Source organism: Rana temporaria, chromosome 13, assembly GCF_905171775.1.
Source record: "Rana temporaria chromosome 13, aRanTem1.1, whole genome shotgun sequence".
NCBI classification, from domain to species: Eukaryota; Metazoa; Chordata; class Amphibia; order Anura; family Ranidae; genus Rana; species Rana temporaria.
This window is the reverse complement of record NC_053501.1, coordinates 110,002,115-110,022,279: the sequence shown is the minus strand read 5'-3', so window position 1 is coordinate 110,022,279 and position 20,165 is coordinate 110,002,115. Positions and strand designations below refer to the sequence as shown.

The 20,165-nt window shown below is 44.4% G+C and overlaps 1 protein-coding gene across 3 annotated transcripts in view; it reads left to right on the top strand.

Annotated features, from left to right (window-relative positions):
• LOC120920999 overlaps positions 1 to 20,165 on the top strand; it is a 47,052-nt gene that overhangs the window by 18,671 nt on the left and 8,216 nt on the right. For 2 of the 3 annotated variants that reach the window (XM_040333567.1, XM_040333566.1), the window contains exons 2-7: positions 3,315 to 3,390; positions 6,035 to 6,349; positions 9,138 to 9,164; positions 10,050 to 10,355; positions 14,887 to 14,913; positions 17,937 to 18,112. In XM_040333567.1, coding sequence (XP_040189501.1) covers positions 3,348 to 3,390; positions 6,035 to 6,349; positions 9,138 to 9,164; positions 10,050 to 10,355; positions 14,887 to 14,913; positions 17,937 to 18,112 — 894 coding nt within the window. In that variant the 5' untranslated portion in view covers positions 3,315 to 3,347. The remainder of the gene's footprint in view (positions 1 to 3,314; positions 3,391 to 6,034; positions 6,350 to 9,137; positions 9,165 to 10,049; positions 10,356 to 14,886; positions 14,914 to 17,936; positions 18,113 to 20,165) is intronic. The other variant, XM_040333568.1, reaches the window with a different exon arrangement.

Genomic DNA, 20,165 nt, shown 5'->3' with positions numbered 1-20,165 from the left:
TTTAACTGACAATTGCGCGATCGTGCGACGTGGCTCAGAAACAAAATTGGCGTCCTTTTTTTCCCACAAATAGAGCTTTCTTTTGGTGGTATTTGATCACCTCTGCGTTTTTTTTTTTGTGCGCTATAAACAAAAATAGAGCAACAATTTAAAAAAAAAATGCAATATTTTTTCCTTTTTGCTATAATAAATATCCCCCAAAAATATATAAAAAAAACTTTTTTTTCCTCAGTTTAGGCCGATACGTATTCTTCTACATCTTTTTGGTAAAAAAAAATCACAATAATCGTTTATCGATTGGTTTGTGCAAAATGTATAGCGTTCAAAATAGGGGATAGTTTTATTGCATTTATATTAATTTTTTTTTACTACTAATGGCGATTTTTTTTCGGTACTGCGACATTATGGCGGACACATCGGACAATTTTGACACATTTTTGGGACCATTGTCATTTTCACAGCAAAAAGTGCTATAAAAATGCACTGATTACTGTGAAAATGACAATTGCAGTTTAGGAGTTAACTACCAGGGGGCGCTGAAGGGGTTATGTGTGACCTCATATGTGTTTCTGACTGTAGGGTGGCGGGGCTGGACGTGTGACGTCATTGATCGCCTTTCCCTATATCAGGGAACAGACAATCAGTGCCACTGCCACACAGAAGAACGGGGAAGGTGTGTTTACACTCACCTCTCCCCGTTCTTCAGCTCCTGTGACTGATCACGGGACACCGGCGGCGATCAGGTCCGCATGTCCCTGAGCTTCGGACCGGCTCGCGGGCACACACCCGTGGCGTGCGCGCGACCCACTGCTGGGCACTTAAAGAGGACGTACAGGTACGTGCTTGTGCCCAGCCGTGCCATTCTGACGATGTATATCGGCGTTTTGCCCACAAATAGAGCTTTCTTTTAGTGGTATTTGATCACCTCTTAACAAAAAAAGACTGACAATTTTGAAAAAAACACAACATTTTTTACTTTTTGCTATAATAAATATCCCAATATTTTTTTTTTTTTAATCAGTTTAGTCCGATACGTATTCTTCTACATATTTTTGGTAAAAAAAAAAATGCAATAAGCGTATACTGATTGGTTTGCACAAAAGTTATAGCGCCTACAAAATAGGGGATAGATTTATGATTTTTTTTTTTTTACTAGTAATGGCGGTTATCTGCGATTTTTGTCAGGACTGCGATATTACGGCGGACAGATCGGACACTTTTGACACATTTTTGGGACCATTCACATTTATACAGCGAACAGTGCTATAAATATGCACCGATTACTGTATAAAGGTGACATGCAGGGAAGGGGTTAACACTAGGGGGGGATCAAGGGGTTAATGTATTCCCTAGGGAGTGATTCTTACTGTGGGGGGAGGGGACTGACTGGGGGAGGGGACCGATCGGTGTCCCTATGTACAAGGGACACACCATTGGTCTCCTCTCCCTGACAGGACGTGGATCTGAAAATGCAGATCGGGGGTACCTGGAGGACATCGCGGCCACCAGGGACACGCATTGGCACCCGCATGATTTTCCCCGATGCGCGCTCAGGGAACTTGTAAACACGAGGACGTCCAGGGAATTTTTTCAGGGTCACAATTAACATTTCTGGATGTTCCTAGAACATAGCATCTTCACTGAGTCCAGGTCTACTTTAACCACTTAAGGACCGGACCAATATGCTGCTACATGACCCAAGGGGTTTTTACAATTCGGCACTGCGTCGCTTTAACAGACAATTGCGCGGTCGTGCGATGTGGCTCCTAAACAAAATTGGCGTCCTTTTTTTCCCACAAATAGAGCTTTCTTTTGGTGGTATTTGATCACCTCTGCGGTTTTTATATTTTGCGCTATAAACAAAAATAGAGCGACAATTTTGAAAAAAATTCAATATTTTTTATTTTTTGCTATAATAAATATCCCCCAAAAACATATATAACACATTTTTTCCTCAGTTTAGGCCGATACGTATTCTTCTACCTATTTTTGGTAAAAAAAAATCGCAATAAGTGTTTATCGATTGGTTTGCGCAAAATTTATAGCGTTTACAAAATAGGGGATAGTTTTATTGCATTTTTATTAATTTTTTTTTTTTTACTACTAATGGCGGCGATCAGCGATTTGTTTCGTGACTGCGACATTATGGCGGACACTTCGGACAATTTTGACACATTTTTGGGACCATTGTCATTTTCACAGCAAAAAATGCATTTAAATTGCATTGTTTATTGTGAAAATGACAATTGCAGTTTGGGAGTTAACCACAGGGGCCGCTGTAGGAGTTAGGGTTCACCTAGTGTGTGTTTACAACTGTAGGGGGGTGTGGCTGTAGGTCTGACGTCATCGATCGAGTCTCCCTATAAAAGGGATCACACGATCGATGCGCCGCCACAGTGAAGCACGGGGAAGCCGTGTTTACATACGGCTCTCCCCGTTCTTCAGGTCCGGGGAGAGATCGCGAGGGGGCGGCTATTCGAAACGAATAGCCGCGCCGTCGTCCCGGATCGCTCCCCAAGGGAATCCGACCGCCGCATGTAGCGGGGGGGGGGTCCCGATCGGACCCCCGACCCACGTCTAGGCAGGGACGTACAGGTACGTTGATGTGCCTGTCCGTGCCATTCTGCCGACGTATATCTATATGCGGCGGTCGGGAAGCGGTTAAACCCCTTACTTCCTCCGACAGTCCTGTTCTCTATCCTTGTGAGGTATCTAGGGTGACCACATTTCCAAACTGCCATTCAGGAACACCCCCATCCCAAAAATTTGCTTGTACTGTAACGAATCACAGCACAGCCGGAGAGGCGGGGTAGCTCTATCCAGAAGCACTGATCACCCCCCCCCCCCCCAAAAAAAAGGCCTCTGCATCGCCACTTTAATCACTGACAGTACTTGTCCTGGCCAGCCGATACCCAGGGGGTGGGGATTATGCCTCTCCGGCCAGGGCAAGTGCTGCCAGTGAGTAAAGTGCCGATGCGCCTTTTTCTGGGCATCGGATCCGCCCAAGGGGAGGGGGGGGGGTATCTGTGTCAGTTTTATTCTGGGACACTGTATTGTCCTGAAATGAAGGTGCCCGGGACAGACCTGCAAAATGCGGGACTGTCCCGGCCAATCCGGGACAGGTAGTCACCCTAGAGGTATTACAATCTTTACAATACAATCATATGGGGTGTAATCTGGTAGCATGGTATACCTGCAACGGCCCTGGAGGTAGAACATGACCTAATCATAAGGACCAAAGGAGAAAAATGTACCAGTCTGTAGATAGTTTGATGTTTCTGTGCTGTTAACATTTTGTTTTTTTATTCTTTTAGCCACAAAAGAAAAATTGGTTAACTGAAAGGAAGATGGACAGAATTGTTTTAATATTCTTTATACTGATTACACATGGTAAGTTTATAATACTATACCCCAGCATGTTGTTGTAACTCAGGCAATGAGATGATGCATTCAATCTATTGTCATGGTAGAGGCTGGAAAAAGGAGGGACCTTCTATTGGGCATTACTTACTAACTAAACAAGATTTTCACTTTTTTGGTTTACTTACAGTGCCCCTTAATTTACTCTATCTATCTACCCCTGTTACTCTCAGTTCTCCTCAGTCATACACAGTGTCCCCTGGTTAATCACAGTGCTCCTCAGTTACATACATTGCCCTTCAGTACTCACAGAGCCACTTAGTTTGCTCACAGTGCCCGTTTGTACTCATAGTGACTCTCAGTACTCACAGTGCCCCTCGGTTTACTTACAGTCTCCCGTGGTTACTCACAGTGCCCTTGGTACTTACAGCACCCCTCAGTTACTTACAGTGCCCCTAAGTCCTTACAGTGTCCCCTGGTTATTCACTACCCCTTGGTTACTCACAGTGCCTCTCAGTACTCCCAACAACCCATAGTAATCACAATGCCCCTTAGTACTCATAGTGCCTCTCAGTACTTATGGTGCCCCTCAGTTTACTCATAGTACTTTTTGGTACTCACAATGCCCCTTGGTTACTCACAGTACACTTAGTACTTACAGCACCACTTGGTTACTCACAGTGCCCCTCAGTCCTCATAGTGCCCCCTGGATACTCACAGTGTACAGTGGGTTCCTAGCCCTTGGCATCCATACCACTTCAGCCATTTCGGCAACCCAGCAATCACAATCAGGTCTTCCACCACACCTCTCCATTCACTCCAATGATCACTCCAACAATCACCTCCCTCCAGTGATCATTCCAACAATCACCCCACTTCAGTAATCACTCTAACAATAACCCCATTTTGGTGATCACTCCAACAATCGCTCCATTCCAATGATCACTCCAACAATCAAACAACTCCAGTGATCACTCCAACAATTGCTCCACTCCTGTGATCACTCCAATAATCGACCCATTACGATGAGCACTCCAACATTTGCCCCATTCCAGTGATCACTCCAACAATCACACCACTTCAGTGATCATTCCAACAATAGCCCCACTCACGTGATCACTCCAACAATCGCCCTATTCCAGTGATAACTCCAAAAATCTCCCCACTCTAGTAATCACTCCAACAATCGCCCCACTCTAGTGATCACTCCAACAATCGCCCTATTCCAGTGATCACTCAAACAATCGCCCTATTCCGGCGATCACTCAAATAATCACTCCGTTCCAGTGATCACACCAACAATCGCCCCAATCCATTGATCACTCCAACAATCTCCCCACTCTAGCAATCACTCCAAAAATTGCCCCACTCTAGTAATCACTCCAACAATATCCCCACTATAGTGATCACTCCAATAATCTCCCCACTCCAGTGATCACTTCAACAATCTCCCCCCTATAGTGATCACTCCAACAATCTCCCCACTATAGTGATCACTCCAACAATCTCCCCACTATAGTGATCACTCCAATAATCTCCCCACTCCAGTGATCACTCCAACAATTGGCCCCCTCCAGTGATCATTTCAACAATCGAACCACTATAGTGATCACTCCAACAATCTCCCCACTATAGTGATCACTCCAATAATCTCCCCACTATAGTGATCACTCCAATAATCTCCCCACTATAGTGATCACTCCAACAGTCTCCCCACTATAGTGATCACTCCAACAATCTCCCCACTATAGTGATCACCCCAACAATCTCCCCACTATAGTGATCACTCCAATAATCTCCCCACTATAGTGATCACTCCAATAATCTCCCCACTATAGTGATCACTCCAACAGTCTCCCCACTATAGTGATCACTCCAACAATCTCCCCACTATAGTGATCACCCCAACAATCTCCCCACTCCAGTAATCACTCCAACAGTCTCCCCACTATAGTGATCACTCCAACAATCTCCCCACTATAGTGATCACTCCAACAATCTCCCCACTATAGTGATCACTCCAACAATCTCCCCACTCCAGTGATCACTCCAACAATCTCCCCACTATAGTGATCACTCCAACAATCTCCCCACTATAGTGATCACTCCAACAATCTCCCCACTCCAGTGATCACTCCAACAGTCTCCCCACTATAGTGATCACTCCAACAATCTCCCCACTATAGTGATCACTCCAACAATCTCCCCACTATAGTGATCACCCCAACAATCTCCCCACTATAGTGATCACCCCAACAATCTCCCCACTATAGTGATCACCCCAACAATCTCCCCACTATAGTGATCACTCCAACAATCTCCCCACTCCAGTGATCACTCCAACAATTGACCCCCTCCAGTGATCACTCCAACAATCTCCCCACTATAGTGATCACTCCAACAATCTCCCCACTCCAGTGATCACTCCAACAATCGAACCAATGCAGTGATCACTCCAACATTCACCTTACTTCCGGTGATCACTCGTGGTAGCTTCTACTCCACCCCGTTGCAATACTTTTTTATTTTTATTTGCATGACTGGGTATTCTTTTTACTCAATGTGAAATGTAATCACATTTACTATGCTCATGGGAAAATTTCCCTGCAAAGTGAAGCGTCTACTTGTCTTTAATAAATCAATCTCAATAACACACGTTTCTGTTGTTGACTAGGCGTCCCTGCTGAAAATTCCAGTAATACAATTTCTATATATGCTCATGAGGAGGATGCAGTCTTTCTACCTCTGCCTGAACACCTACTGAATCAAACAGATTATGTTTGGAAAAAAGGAAAAGAACATATCGCCACGAGTTTTAGAAATGGCTCTATACACATACCAGACCTCAAATACAGAGACATTTTAAACAGCTCTCATGATGGTTCCCTGATTATAAAAGCTCAGGAATGGGGAAACAAAGACAAATATTCAGTAGACGTAAAAATGAATGACAGTCTCTCTACAATACATTATTTCGTCAAAGTTCAAAGTAAGTCATAAAAGCTTTCTTTTTCTAGACCAATAACTGAAATGTTTGTTGACTGATCCTCATACCGCGTACACACAACCGTTTTTCATGATGAGAAAAATTAAATTTTTTTAATTGGTCGTGAAAAAACGGTCGTGTGTAGGCCAAAGAGTATTTTTCTCGACAAGAAAAATGGTCGTTAAAAATGTAGAACCTGCTTTATTTTTTCTCATCGTTTTTCTCGTCGTGAAAAATGATCGTGTGTAGGCTTTTACGATGGGGAAAAAACGCACATGTTCAGAAGCAAGTTATGAGAAGGGAAATTAGCATAATCAGCCCAAAGGGTGGCGCCATTCGAATGAAACTTCCCCTTTATAGTGCCATCGTATGTGTTGTGCGTCCCCCGCGCTTTGCGTGAGCATTTTGTATCACGATCGTGTGTAAGCAAGGCAGGCTTGAGTGGAATCACGTCGAGTAAAACCTTGTTTTTTTTCCATGACATGAAAAACGGTCGTGTGTACCCGGCATCAGAGTTATGATGGACATAGACAGGAAAATCTTCCTATTAATTAAAGCAAAACTGTCTCCACCTTGGAGCAATTCAAGATATGATGATAAATTACACCAGTAGACAGGGGTGAACTGAAAACTCATGGGGCTCCCGGGCAATAGAAAATTATGGGGCCCCCGGGCTTACAGATGACCACCACGCCAGGAGGCATTACAGAGGCGGGGCAGCTAAAATCTCGGGATTTTCACATTAAAAGCATGTCGGTTTCAGACATATCAGGGACAGATGTAAAAAAAACAAAGGTTTTTACATACTGTCCCTGGTTTTACTGAACCTGGCAACCCTGATGGGGCCCCCTAGTGGCATGGGGCCCTCGGGCAGTGCCCCGAGTGACTCAATGGTCAGTCCGCCCCTGCCAGTAGAGGTTACTTTAGGTGAAAACCACAAGCCAGCCTGATTAGTAGATCCACAAATATGGTCAACTAAAGTTATAACCAAACTCATATTGTTTTCATAAAAATTGAGCTTGGCCCCATCTCTCTTTACTCCCAAGTGTCTATGGGCTGGATTCACGTAGATCGGCGCATCTTTGAGGCGGCGTAGCGTATCGTATTTACGCTACGCCGCCGTAAGTCAGAGAGGCAAGTGCTGTATTCACAAAGCACTTGCCTCCTAAGTTACAGCGGCGTAGCGTAAATGGGGCCGGCGTAAGCGCGCCTAATTCGGATGAGGGGGCGTGTTTTATGTAAATGATTGGTGACCCGACGTGATTGACGACTTATGCAAACAACGTAAAATTTTCAAATTTCGACGCGGGAACGACGGCCATACTTAACATTGGCTACGCCACCTAGGGGGGCAGCTTTATCTTTACGCGGCGTATCTCTTACGGAAACGGCGTATCTTTACTGCGACGGGCAAGCGTACGTTCGTGAATCGGCGTATCTAGTCATTTACATATTCTACACCAAAATCAATGGAAGCGCCACATAGCGGCCAGCGGAAAAATTGCACCCTAAGATACAACAGCGCAGGCCGTCGTATCTTAGCTAGGTTTAAGTGTATCTCAGTTTGAGAATACACTTAAACTTACGACGGGCTTAGATTCCGAGATAGGTCGGCGTATCTACTGATACGCCGGCGTAACTCTTTGTAAATCCAGCCCTATATTTACTAGTAAGGCTGCATTTACATTAATAGTGGGATGGTGGGAAGCCCTCATAATGGGCACAGCAGGTGTAGAGACCTGGGAACTCAGCACAGGGATGGTGGGAACCCCTCATAATGGGCACAGCAGGTGTACAGACCCGGGAACTCAGCACAGGGATTGTGGGAACCCCTCATAATGGGCACAGCAGGTGTACAGACCCGGGAACTCAGCACAGGGATGGTGGGAACCCCTCATAATGGGCACAGCAGGTGTACAGACCCGGGAACTCAGCACAGGGATGGTGGAAACCCCTCATAATGGGCACAGTAGGTGTACAGACCCGGGAACTCAGCACAGGGATGGTGGGAACCCCTCATAATGGGCACAGCAGGTGTACAGACCCGGGAACTCAGCACAGGGATGGTGGGAACCCCTCATAATGGGCACAGCGGGTGTACAGACCTGGGAACTCAGCACAGGGATGGTGGAAACCCCTCATAATGGGCACAGTAGGTGTACAGACCCGGGAACTCAGCACAGGGATGGTGGGAACCCCTCATAATGGGCACAGCAGGTGTACAGACCCGGGAACTCAGCACAGGGATGGTGGGAACCCCTCATAATGGGCACAGCGGGTGTACAGACCTGGGAACTCAGCACAGGGATGGTGGGAACCCCTTATAATGGGCACAGTAGGTGTACAGACCCGGGAACTCAGCACAGGGATGGTGGGAACCCCTCATAATGGGCACAGCAAGTGCACAAACCAGGCCACTCAGCCTCATAATGGGGCACAACAGTATGTAAAATCTCTCACAGTCATCATGATAACCTGTACATCTATAACCTATGTGTATGGACAGATGGTTATGCTGTATATATGGATTCAATTGATCATGGAATAGAGACGTTTCAGCATTGGTTGAGGCTATTTATGGTCACATCATGGAGGACCAGATTATGAGCACTTATTTTATGGCAATTATTTGAATATAATGAAGGCTCAGTGGACTCATTCACGTAAAGCAACTGATGGGTTGGAGATCTCTGTTTAATTTTGACATTGGGGAGATGGTGGATTTTTTAGGCACTAAAATTAAAATTTGATATCAGAAACTGTTTAAAGTTCTTTTTCTCTTCTTCCATAGATCATAAGTTTATCCCACATGCTAAGGGTATGTATTATTCTTGCCTTTTTTTTTTTTAATTGTGTGATGCATATGCAGTTTGATAATGAGCAAACATTATATAGTCCTCACTATGGGGTTCCTCTGGTTGGAGGAGGAGCTCCTCCATGGGGGTCCCACTTAGCTCTTAGCAGAAGGAGCTCCAGAACCCAGCACTGATAGAAGCCTAAAGTCACTCTGTCCAGTGTCCAATCAGACACTGGCAGGGGGGGGCAGGTGATGTGAGGCTTCCTCTTGGAATACGGACCAAATTGTTCACTGTCTCAACATTTGCTGGTTGTCACTGACTATTTTATGAAATACTTCTTTAGTGCCAGTTCACACTACAGCGACATGAAAGTTGGCACGACTTTGCGAGGCAACTTGAGACAACTACGAGGCAACTTCAAGTCGCCTCCAGGACAGGCAACTTTTCCAGTGGAGGGGTTTGCCTGAGAAAACTATTTTCTCTTCCTGTAAAGTTGCTTCAGTTAAGACAGGGATCCGACTTTGGAGGCGACTTCCATTGAAATCTATGGGTACAAGTCGCCTAGAAGTCGCCTTGAAGTAGTACAGGAACCTTTTCTGAAGTCGGAGCGACTTCAGTAGTGTACATTAAGACGGCTCTCATTCACTTTAATGTAATTTCTCATGTCGCGCGACTTGGGGCGACACAAGTCGAATCCCAAGTCGCGGTAGTGTGAACCGGCACTGAGGATAGACTGAAGAAGTATGCCTATGCAGGATGTGGGTGTGCCCCTCGAAAAACTCAAGCCAACACTGGCAGCCCCATATTTTCATCCTGATGGGCCCCTTTGAAGGATGTCATGTTGAATAATTTCAATAAGCATATGCTTGTATTAACTAATGTGTATTATAAATCTTCTTTTGAAGGCCCAATAAATGTATCTGCTACAGTTGGAGGAAAGTGCACTCTACCCTTGGAAGATGGTGACTATGAAAGGAGTAAAATTGTAAAGATTGATTGGCTCACAAAGAGATGGGCTTACTTTGCTGAAACAAAAACAGATGGAGTAATTAGTATTCTAGAAGACATTTATGAAGGAAAGTTGTCCAGCTCACCAGAAGGCTGCCTAATATTTAATAACGTAAGAAAGAGGAATCAAGGGGTGTACCGAGCCTGCATATTTTTAAATAATGGAAAAATATTCGAGCAAATGTACCAGGTCAGCATTTCTGGTGAGTTTTTCTTGGAGTCTTAAAGTCTGTAGAGTACAAATGGGTGACATTATAATTGCAGATTAAGCAATTTATTTTATTGGTCCACTACTTCAGCCTTGGTCTTCTCATTGGACAAGTATATCAGTATCACCAGCTCTGTCCAATAAACAGGGAGCCGACTTTGGAAAAAGCAGTGCAAAAATGGAAAGTTGAATATCTGACCGAAACCACGACTAAAAACTGAAACTAAACTACCAAAAAATAAAGCAATAAATATACACCCGTATATACTCGAGTATAAGCCGAGTTTTTCAGCACAGTTTTTTGTGCTGAAAATGCCGTCCTTGGCTTATACTCGAGTCACCTTTTTGCGCCTGATCTCCTGGACATTTTTTGGACCCGGTACCGGCCGGCCGTAGGTCACCTGGCCTTGGCACACATGTAGCCCCACTCTTCCTTTACAGGCGTGCAAAGTTTGTTGTCCGGGGGACCTACAGCCGAGGAGCACCGATTTTTCAAAGTCGGGCACCCCTTCCATAGACTCCCATGTTAAACGGTCATTTCTCCAGTAACTTTGGGAACCCGGTACTATCCGGCTGTAGGTCCTCTTGGCACACATGTAGCCCCAGTTCTCTTCTACAAGTGTGCAAAGTTAGCTCTCTGGGGGACCTACGGCCAGGGAGCATTCATTTTTCAAAGCCAGGCACCCCTTCTATATACTCCCATGTTAAATGTAAGTCAAGTCATGGGCACAGTGAGGCATGCACACAGTGAGGCACAGTGAGGCATGGGCACAGTGAGTCACAGTTAGGCATGGACACAGTGAGGCATGGACACAGTGAGGCATGGGCACAGTGAGGCATGGGCACAGTGAGGCATGGGCACAGTGAGGCATGGGCACAGTGAAGCATGCACATGGACACAGAGAGGCAAAGTGAGGCATGCACATGGACACCCTAGGGCAGTGATGGTGAACCTTGGCACCCCAGATGTTTTGGAACTACATTTCCCATGGTGCTCATGCACTCTGCAGTGTAGTAGAGCATCATGGGAAATGTGGTTCCAAAACATCTGGGGTGCCAAGGTTCGCCATCACTGCCCTAGGGCCTAGGCTTATACTTGAGCCAATACGTTTTCCCATTTTTTGGTGGTAAAATTAGGTGCCTCGGCTTATTTTCGGGTCAGCTTATACTTAAGTATATACGGTATGTCATCCATATATGGGCTTGTTCAGTTAGGATTTAAAAAAAACCAAAAAAACTATAAGCTAATTGGTTTCTATGCAGAGTTGTATCAGATTTTGCACCCTATGTATTGTAATGTTCACCTGTGGTTCCACTGTAAGGAAGATTGAGCAAACTATCTGACTTTAGTATAGTTCAAGTATCTACTGAACAGCATTAAAGCCTAAGTTTGGGTATTTTTTCGTTTTTTAATCAGCACAAGAGACAGCACTTACATTTAATGAGAAGTGTCCCTTGTGCTGGGGCCAGTTGCATCGCATACTAGCATTATGAAATACTTACATTAGAACAAAGCCCTCCAGCGGTGGGCGCTTCTATCTTCACCAAGTCTTTCTTCTGGGTTCGGGGGCCAGCTCGTGTTTGATTGTGGAGCCGCAAAGACGTCACTCCAACGCATGTGCGCAAGAGTCACAGCCGCGGCACGGCTCTCTTCATGGACAACACACCCTCCACTGAGAGGGCAGTGCGTGTGCGCGTGCACGTTTCCGTGATATTTACTCTACCTACAGCCTTATTATGGGCTTACCTGTAGGTATAACTTAAACAAAAGCCTTTACTACCACTTTAAACACCACAGCATCAGAAGATTATGGCTGCAGGGGTTAAGGGGGTGATCAGAGGACTTTGGATTTCAACCAAGACAGCCAGCACCAGCAAAAGGGACACTTTACATTAAATATGAGTAACTACCCTTGTGCTAAAAGTTTTGCTCAATAAAACTAAACAGTTTTAAAGTTGTCAGATAAACTAATGGCTGATCTCTCCAGTCCTTCTACAACTGGGTAGGCAAAGATGCCATTTATGCCCCGTACACACAATCATTTTTTCTGTCTGAATAAACTCAGACGGGTTTTTCCGGCAGATTTCCGCTTAACCACTTAAGCCCCGGACCAAAATGCTGCCTAAAGACCCAAGGGGTTTTTACAGTTCGGGACTGCGTCGCTTTAACAGACAATTGCGCGGTCGTGCGACGTGGCTCCCAAACAAAATTGGCATATTTTTTTCCCCACAAATAGAGCTTTCTTTTGGTGGTATTTGATCACCTCTGCGGTTTTTATTTTTTGCGCTATAAACAAAAATAGAGCGACAATTTTGAAAAAAATGCTATATTTTTTACTTTTTGCTATAATAAATATCCCCCAAAAACATATATAACATTTTTTTTTCCTCAGTTTAGGCCGATACGTATTCTTCTACCTATTTTTGGTAAAAAAAAAACGCAATAATCGTTTATCGGTTGGTTTGCGCAAAATTTATAGTGTTTACAAAATAGGGGATAGTTTTTTTGCATTTTTATATATATATATTTTTTTTACTACTAATGGCGGCGATCAGCGATTTTTTTTCGTGACTGCGACATTATGGCGGACACTTCGGACAATTTTGACACATTTTTGGGACCATTGTCATTTTCACAGCAAAAAATGCATTTAAATTGCATTGTTTATTGTGAAAATGACAGTTGCAGTTTGGGAGTTAATCACAGGGGGCGCTGTAGGAGTTAGGGTTCACCTAGTGTGTGTTTACAACTGTAGGGGGGTGTGGCTGTAGGACTGACGTCATCGATCGAGTCTCCTTATAAAAGGGATCACACGATCGATGCGCCGCCACAGTGAAGCACGGGGAAGCCGTGTTTACACACGGCTCTCCCCGTTCTTCAGCTCCGTTGGAGCGATCGCGACGGAGCGGCTATAAACGAATAGCCGCGCCGTCGTCCCGGATCGCCCCTGAAGCCACGGGGACCGCCGCATGTACGGGGGGGGTCCCGATCGGACCCCCGACCCACGTCAAGCAGAGGACGTATATATACGTACATGTGCCTGCCTGTGCCATTCTGCTGACGTATATGTACATGAGGCGGTCCTTAAGTGGTTAAGCTGTCTTGCCATACCGCGTACACGACCGTTTTTCATGATGAGAAAAATTCTATTTTTTAAATTGGTTGTGAAAAACGGTCGTGTGTAAGCTCCAGAGCATTTTTCTCGACGAGAAAAATTATCATTAAAAATTTAGAACCTGCTCTATTTTTTCTCGTCGTTTTTTTACGGCGTCGTTTTTCTTGTCGTGAAAAATGGTCGAGTGTATGCTTTAACGATAGGGGGAAAACGTGCATGCTCAGGAGCAAGTTATGAGAAGGAAAAATCGCATAATCAGCCCAAAGGGTGGCGCCATTCGAATGGAACTTCCCCTTTATAATGCCGTCATACGTGTTGTACGTCCCCTGCGCTTTGCGTGAGCATTTTTTACTACAATCGTGTGTAGGCAAGGCAGGCTTGAGAGGAATCACGTTGAGAAAAACTTGATTTTTTTCCATGACATGAAAAACGGTCGTGTGTACGCGGCATCAGAGTTATGATGGACATAGACAGGAAAATCTTCCTATGAGTTAAAGCAAAACTGTCTCCACCTTGGGGCAATTCAAGATATGATGAAAAATTACACCAGTAGAGGTTACTTTAGGTGAAAACCACAAGCCAACCTGATTAGTAGATCCACAAATATGGTCAACTAAAGTTATAACCAAACTCATATTGTTTTCATAAAAATTGAGCTTGGCCCCATCTCTCTTTACTCCCAAGTGTCTATATTTACTAGTAAGGCTGCATTTACATTAATGGTGGGAACCCCTCATAATGGGCACAGCAGGTGTACAGACCCGGGAACTCAGCACAGGGATGGTGGGAACCCCTCATAATGGGCACAGCGGGTGTACAGACCCGGGAACTCAGCACAGGGATGGTGGGGACCCCTCATAATGGGCACAGCGGGTGTACAGACCCGGGAACTCAGCACAGGGATGGTGGGAACCCCTCATAATGGGCACAGCAGGGGTACAGACCCAGGGACTCAGCACAGGGATGGTGGGAACCCCTCATAATGGACACAGCAGGTTACAGACCTGGGAACTCAACACAGGGAAGGTGGAAACGCCTCATAATGGACACAGCGGGTGTACAGACCTGCGTACTTAGAGCAGGGATGGTGGGAACCCCTCATAATGGGTCCAGCAGGTGTAGAGACCCAGAATCTTAGCACAGGGATGGGGAGAACCCCTCATGATTCAGCATTGGTTGAGGCTATTTATGGTCACATCATGGAGGACCAGATTATGAGCACTTATTTTATGGCAATTATTTGAATATAATGAAGGCTCAGTGGACTCATTCACGTAAAGCAACTGATGGGTTGGAGATCTCTGTTTAATTTTGACATTGGGGAGATGGTGGATTTTTTAGGCAGATATGAACTGAAATTAAAATTTGATATCAGAAACTGTTTAAAGTTCTTTTTCTCTTCTTCCATAGATCATAATTATATCTCACATGCTAAGGGTATGTATTATTCTTGCCTTTTTTTTTTTTATTAATTGATGCATATGCAGTTTGATAATGAGCAAACATTATATAGTCCTCACTATGGGGTTCCTCTGGTTGGAGGAGGAGCTCCTCCATGGGGTCCCACTTAGCTCTTAGCAGAAGGAGCTCCAGAACCCAGCACTGAAAGAAGCCTGATGTCACTCTGTCCAGTGTCCAATCAGACACTGGCAAGGGGGGGGGGGGCAGGTGCAGGCAGCTTTGTGCTGTGAGGCTTCCTGTTGGAATACTGACCAAAGTGTTCACTGTCTCAACATTTGCTGGTTGTTAACCACTTCCTTACTGGATGTTAACCCCCTTCCTGACCAGGTGAAATTTCAGCTTGTGGCACTGCGTCGCTTTAACTGACAATTGCGCGGTCGTGCGACGTGGCTCCCAAACAAAATTGACGTCCTTTTTTTCCCCACAAATAGAGCTTTCTTTTGGTGGTATTTGATCACCTCTGCGGTTTTTATTTTTTGCGCTATAAACAAAAATAGAGCGACAATTTTGAAAAAAAAAACAATATTTTTTACTTGTTGCTGTGATAAATAGCCCAATTTTTTTAAACAAACATTTTTTTTCTCAGTCTAGGCGATACGTATTCTTCTACATATTTTTGGTAAAAAAAATTTAAAAAAAAACGCAAGAAGCGTCTGGTTTGCGCAAAAGTTATTGCGCTTACAAAATAGGGGACAGAATTATTATTATTTTTTATTATTTTATTTTTTTACTACTAATGGTGGCGATCAGCGTTTTTTTCGTGACTGCGACATTATGGCGGACACATCGGACACTTTTGACACATTTTTAGCACCATTCACATTTATACAGCGATCAGTGCTATAAATATGCACAAATTACTTTATAAATGTGACTGGCATTGAAGGGGTTAACACTAGGGGGTGAGGAAGGGGTTAAATGTGTACCCTGAATTGTGTTCTAACTGTGGGGGGAGGGGGGGTGACTGGGGGAGGTGACCGATCTGTGTCCCTAAGGGACACAGATCGGTCTCCTCTCTCCCCTGACAGGACATGGACCTCTGTGTTTACACAAACAGATCCACGTCTTGTCCCTGTAGCCGCCGATCCCGAGTGCCTGGCGGACATCATGGCCGCCAGGCACACGCATCGGCATCTCAGCGATGCGGCGGCGGCGCTCGCGCGGCCCCCAGTGGCCTGGCAGAGCAGAGGCCGTAAAAACACGGCCTGTTAGAGAAGTAGAACCACCCTGCGGCCGTACAAAGTCGTAAGCAGTCACTGACTATTTTATGAAATACTTCTTTAGTGCCGGTTCACACTACAGCGACATTAAAGTCGGCACGACTCTGCGAGGCAACTTGAGGCAACTCCAGGACAGGCAACTTTGCCAGTGGAGGGGTTTGCCTGAGAAAAGCTGTTTTTTCCAGCGGAATTCCACTCAAGCTGTCTTGCATACACACCGGTCACACCAAATTCCGACCGTTAAGAACGCGGTGACGTACAACACTATGACGAGCTGAGAAAAAAAAGTTCAATGCTTCTGAGCATGCGTCGAATTGTCTCCCAGCATGCATGTTTTTTTCTCCATCGGAATTCCATACAGACGAGTTGGCGCTACATTTTTTCTTTCATTCTTTTAACATTTATCCACTGGTATGTTGGCTGCCTAATCATCACTTAGTTTTTCACGGATTCACATTTGTTTAGCGCAATATATTTTTTTTTATTTTTTATTTTTTATTTTTATTTTTATTTATATTTTTTATTATTTTATTTTTTACGTTAATACCACAGGTATGGTAGATGCATACTTACATGCTGGATAAATGTAACTATGTAAAAAAGATGCGCCGATCTACGTGAAACTGGGCCTAAGTTTAATAAAAATATAAAAAATGTTGATGTTTAGTGGTTTATTCCAAAAAAAATAGAAAATAGACACAACGTGAACACAGCCCAAGATTTAGAATCTTTCATGCATGGCATGCTAGACCAAAGAGCTTACAGTTGCTAATGTTTAATATGCCCGCATATAGCTTTGCATTTTACATTGCTTTGCATTTTCTCAATGAATGCAAAGCATTCTCTGATTGGACGAGATGGAGAGCGGGACGTCACTGCCCCACCTCTCCATCTCATCCAATCAGGGAACATTTTGCATTCATTGAGAAAATACACAGCATTCTCTGAATGGCGCCCGTTCTAAGCGGACCTCCTGTGATCACAATGCAGCAGGATGGCGATTCGTCACAGGACATGGAAGCCAGTGGAGACCACTGGAGTGCCTATTACAGTGATTTCAAGCTTCCCAGGGAATACCACAGGTATGAAAGAAAAAATGTAGCGCCAAGTTGGCGCTACATTTTTTCTTTCATTCTTTTAACATTTATCCACTGGTATGTTGGCTGCCTAATCATCACTTAGTTTTTCACGGATTCACATTTGTTTAGTGCAATATATATATATTTTTTTTTTTTTTACGTTAATACCACAGGTATGGTAGATGCATACTTACATGCTGGGTTAATGTAACTATGTAAAAAATATCCATAGCTTCTGTATTAGGCCCCTTTCACACTGCCTGTCAGTTTTTTCGGCGGACCTGAACGGCCGCTCCATGGTTCTCTATGGAGCGTCGGATGTCATCGGTGACATCCGTTCCGATGCGCTAAAATCAGACAGATGGCGATACATCGCCATCCGTCCGTGGCGGATCGGGTGAGATCTGATGAAAACGGACATGCTGACGGTTTTCGTCCGATCTCTCCATAGGAGACAGCGGCGCTGGCCAAGCCCCTCCACCGCTCAGTGAGCAGAGAGGGACCTGTCATCCGCCGGCTCAGGGGAGATCAACGGAGAGATCTCCCGCTGAGCTGGTGGACCGCTGCAAGCGGATCCGCCCCGTGTGGGAGGGGCCTTAAATGAAACTGCAGTTTCTTAGATGTTTTGTATATGTATATGTTTATTATGTGTTTTCTGAAAAATATTAAAAAATATATATTTTTTGTATTTATGTAACAGGACCAAATGTAGAACCTGATTTTGATGAGAGAACATCAACTGATTCTGCTTCAGATAGTGAAAATATAATAAACATCCATTTGGTTACCATATCTGTTCTCATCGGGGTTAGCATATTTACCATTGTCCTAGTCACCATCTATAGATATAATATCTATCAACATAAAAGTAATAAGGTAAGTTAAACCAGAAACCCATTCCCTTTACTTTTTTCAATATATTGCAGAATTATTTCTTACATATTTTTCAATATTTACCTTCAACTATTCAAACTGTATACAAAAAATATATATATATAGCAGCCTTGATCAACCTATTTACTCCGGAGGATCCCTTGAAATCATTTTCATGTCTTGGGGAAAAAAACAGCTAAAATCAATAAATTGGTGGCCACTGGCAAATGTCCCTCTTAAGCCCCATACACACTATCAGTTTTCCTGATGGTTTTCTCTTGAGGTTTACCAAAACCATGTAGTACAAGGACCTGCCTGATTGCATTCAAATTGAAACGCTTAAGGTTTGACCTCATATTAGATGGTTTTGGTAAACCTGAAGAGAAAACCATCAGGAAAACTGATAGTGTGTATGGGGCTTTACAGTGCTGGTCAGAATGCCATTCACAAATAGTTAAAATGTCATTGTTGTCATGCAGATGGCTCTGGTGGGTTTGGTGCCTGAAATATGTAGACAACATCAAATAGGAGGTCCGCTTATGATGAAGACGTGTATAACCAGAGTCCTCCCTGCATCAAAAAGCCATCAGAACACCCAGAGATATAGGCAGACACATTGAGCCAGATTCTCGTAGATATCCGGCGGCGTAACGTATCTCCTTTACGTTACTCCGCCGCAGGGGCGGACTGACAACTCATGGGGCCCCCGGGCACTAGGGAATCATTGGGGCCCCCAGGTTTAAAGATGGCCACCACACGGCAGCCATCTTTCTGATGCAACATTAATGCGGCAGGGCCTCATGGAGGGGCACCTAGCTTTGCAACATGCAGAGTGGCAGAAGACTTTGTTATAGGATTAACTGTAGGTACAAGTAGTAGTACAGAGTTTACTACTACTTCAAGTCAGATTTTACAACTCTGTTGGGGGGAGGGGGCTTTGGTTAGATATCAGGGGTCTAAACAGACCCCCTGAAGTCTCACTTTTGAGACAGAGCCAGGTATTGAGGACAGAGATTCCACAGTCCCTTTCTCTGCAGCCTTTGTTGCACTGAAAATGAATGATCAGGAGACAGAGACTATTGCCCCTTCATAAACTGAAGCATAATAAACATAGTTTACTATGCTCAGTTATGAATGAATACAGTATCCATCACTCACTGTGTTAATTTAGAAAATAAAGGGGCTGGTAAATGACATATTTACAGGCACCTACCACACTCTCCATCCTGACAGATTCCCCTATGTGCCCACAACTACTGCTGGTGGGAGAGAAGCTGGCAATGCTGCGAGGGAGGGGTTCAGGCAGTGAGAGAAATCCAGATTAGTGCAGTGGGTGGGGGAAATAATTGAATCAATCTCTCAACTGCTGCAGTGAAAGCCACAAAAGATCAGTTTCAGTCATTTCCCCCACCTGCTCTATCCCCATGTTGGGAATAACTGCAGGTGCAGGGGTCCCCCCCAAGCACCACAAGGGATGGAGTTGTGAGACAGTTGGTAGGGGTGAGTTCGTTTTTTAGGCATTTATTTCAGTGGCAGTGTCTGTGGGGTGACTGGGGAGCAATGTTGGGAAGGTAGAGAATGAAAAGTGACCTTGGAATTATGTCACACAGCTGGGGGGTAGGAAGTAGCTCAAAGTGATGTCTGTCAGCTGGATGTATGGAGTGGCCTGGGGGTGATGCAAGCTGGGCAGGGGCTGAGAAGTACTCGGATAAAGACGTCTATAATCCAAAAAGGTCTGCAACCATTTTCAAATAGATAAAACAATAAATATTACAATGGTATTTCTCAAAGAGAACAACCTCCTTTTATAAGAGATATATGCAACCCCAATAACTCTGTCTATGTCTAGATAATATGTTTTTTTTACCATTTTATTTAACCCTGTGTTATCCAAACCCTGTACAATCAAAAGTGTAAACTCAACACAAACTTAACACTTCATGACTATAAGTTCAGATCTATGAATGTGGGGAATGCATGCAATGTTTACGCTTTCCCAACATGCACAGAAATGAGCTGCCCTTTAGCAGACACACAGCATTTCTATTAATTGTAC